We start from the raw sequence: 2,606 nt of genomic DNA on the forward strand, positions 1-2,606 counted from the left end.
CGGCTTTGGGGGAGGCCGGGCTGCATCCTGACCCCTTGTCCCTCACCGTGCGGCCTTGGGGGGGAGGCCGGGCTGCGTCCTGACCGCTTGTCCCTCACCGTGTGGCTTTGGGGGAGGCCGGGCCGCGTCCTGACCGCTTGTCCCTCACTGTGCGGCCTTGGTGGGCCTCCCTCGTCCGTCTCTGGGGCCCACTCAGCACTGAGATGGAATTCTGTCTAGGTAAAGAAGAAAGCAGTGTTCCCCCTTCCCCCGCCCCGGAGGTAGAGAAGAGGTGCTCTGGGGGACACTTGTTTAAGACACGGGTGGGGATGGGGTTGGGCAGCGAGGGCTTCTCCCACTTGGAGGGGCCTCAGCCCTGGGACAGTCCCTGCTCCTGACCCGCCTGCTGCCCGCACCTTCCGCCTGCCCTGCCCCCACCACGCCCGCCTGTGCAGGAGAGCAGCCGGCGGACTTGGCCGTGTGGCAGGTGGAGTCATGGTCCCTCTGCTGACGCTCATGAGCTCTTGCCGTGCACGTGTCCTGTTCGTCCTCGGACCTGCTTCGTTGTAAACGGGCGATTCCGCTCAGAGGTTTCCTGGCGGGTTTTCAGGTGGTGAAAACCTTGGAGAGGGGGCGTTGCTAAGCCAGACACGCGGAGGAGCGCCCCAGGGCCGTGTGGTCAGGCGTGCCCGGTCCAGCGGACACAGCACCGGCACATGTCAGGACCCACGTCGGCCTGCCTCTTCACAGAGCAGTGGTGGCCTGGACTCTTGTTCTGCCCGAGCTCAGACGCCGCAGGACCACTGCTTCTGTGCTCGTCCCTCTCCGTCCAGAGCGCAGGTCATGCCGCGGCGGGCGTCCTGCACCTGTGCTGCCCTGTGCCCTGTGCCCTGTGCCCTGTGCCCTCACCTGCAGAGGAAACAGGAATGAGGACACATCAGGACACGTCAGACTAGTGGGGAGGGAGTCCTTTCCAGCGATGGACAGCTTGCTGCCTGGGAACAAACACCTTACCTGAGAGTGAATCCTACGTAAATTGAGGTTTAGTTGTAAACGTGAAACGGTAAAATCGCAGGAAGAACGAGGAAGGTTGTTTAAGAATCTTGGAGCAGGAGGTGTTGCTAAGCCCCACAGCCGAGAAGCCCCAAGAGCAGAGCGAGCCCCGCAGCCGAGAAAGGACACGGGGAGACACAGATGTCTCCCTTTCTCTGCGTGGAGGTTCATCGCCCTCCTGTGGACAATTCAGCCAGAGAAGACTGACAGCCCCTTCGATGGCGCGCAAGGAGAGGCCGGGGTTCCTGGGGAAGGCGCAGTGCGGCCGGGCCGCAGAGGGAGCCTCGGGCTCGGTTCTGGAACCCCGCACCCTGCTGTGAAGGGGTGACTAGCTCCTGTGAGGTGGGTTGGCCCTGTGAGCCTGGGGGTCGGGGCGGGGCTCCGAGTGCTGTGAGGACACGTGATGGACGGGCCTGAAGGATGCGCGGCTCCCCCTGGAGGCCGTCACTGCAGGACAGGAAGTGCCGGGCCCCGAACCAGGCCGGAACCAGGTCTGCTGGACGGGGGCACACCCGACCAGCGGTCTCTTCTTGATGTCACCCTAGAAGGGCCGCAGACGGGGCTTCCGCCGCGCTGTGTAAAGCGGAACGGGGAGCCGGTCGGTAATTCATGATCGACCACAGCCCGACCTCCGCAGCCTCAGGGGCAGAGGCGGTCGGTCGCACGGGCTGCTGTGGGGCGGCTCCTGCGCGTGTTCGTGGTCAGAACGGTGTCGGACGGTGGGCACAAGAATCACACTTGTGTAAAAATGAAGCTTGCACATGCGTGTGCGCCCAGCTGGGCTGGGGGGCGGGGCATCCAGGGAAGTGGTGGCGCCCCGGAAGGTGGAAGCGGGGGCTGTGGCTGAGGGACAGGGAAGTCCGTGGATTTTCCTGTTTCGTAATCTGAAAACACCCGTCTGTGCGGACGTGGCTGTGAATAAAAGGCCATCGTGACGGGTCGGAGCGGAGGCCTCATCAGTCTGCTCCCATCGCAGCTCCACGCTCGGCCTGTGAGCTCGGCAAGCTCTGGCCGCTGTGCCTCCGTGTCCTCATCTGTAAGCGAGGAGTGAACAGAGCCCAGCGCACAGGAGTGAGCATGCAGCACCTCCTCGCCGCCCTGCAGCGCCCGGCAGTGGGCGCGGCTCTGACCCTCTCCTCCTCGGACGGCCGGTTCCTTGGGTGCCCGCCCTGTGCCGGCTGCGGCGATGGTCACAGCCGTGAGCTATGAAGTCCTTTGTTAGGGACCTGGGGCTTGTCTGCCTGTCCTGCACCTTGGATGGCCACGGAGCCTGCACATTCGCTCGGAGTGGGCAAGGGCGTGCGGCCAGCCTGGGTGAGCAGTGTGCCCAGGGCCCTGCTGACCCGGCCCAGGTCTGTGCCCCCGCCCCGCCGGAGCCCCAGCACTGCCCAGCTCCCCTGGGTGCCGCTCAGGTGGGAGCTCCAGCTGGCAGACCTGGCTGCTGCTTCCCTCACCTCTGGCGGGCACACACCTCCCGGGAGGCCCATGTCCACTCCCTGGTGCCTGAGGCCACAGAGGATGTGGACGGAGCCAGGAAGAGCTGCCCTGACGCCCTCGGCCCCCTGGCCTCCGGT

At 65.3% G+C, this 2,606-nt stretch overlaps 1 protein-coding gene across 1 annotated transcript in view; it reads left to right on the forward strand.

Moving 5' to 3' along the window:
• The window catches only part of ANKS1A (ankyrin repeat and sterile alpha motif domain containing 1A), a gene marked incomplete at its 5' end in the record, with an annotated part of 101,616 nt that overhangs the window by 91,803 nt on the left and 7,207 nt on the right, over positions 1-2,606 (forward strand). Inside the window, one exon of the mRNA XM_015560837.1 lies at positions 2,009-2,192. Within this exon, the coding sequence (XP_015416323.1) occupies positions 2,009-2,192 (184 nt within the window). The remainder of the gene's footprint in view (positions 1-2,008; positions 2,193-2,606) is intronic.

The sequence above is a fragment of the Myotis davidii genome, unplaced genomic scaffold, assembly GCF_000327345.1.
Source record: "Myotis davidii unplaced genomic scaffold, ASM32734v1 scaffold1036, whole genome shotgun sequence".
NCBI lineage: Eukaryota > Metazoa > Chordata > Mammalia > Chiroptera > Vespertilionidae > Myotis > Myotis davidii.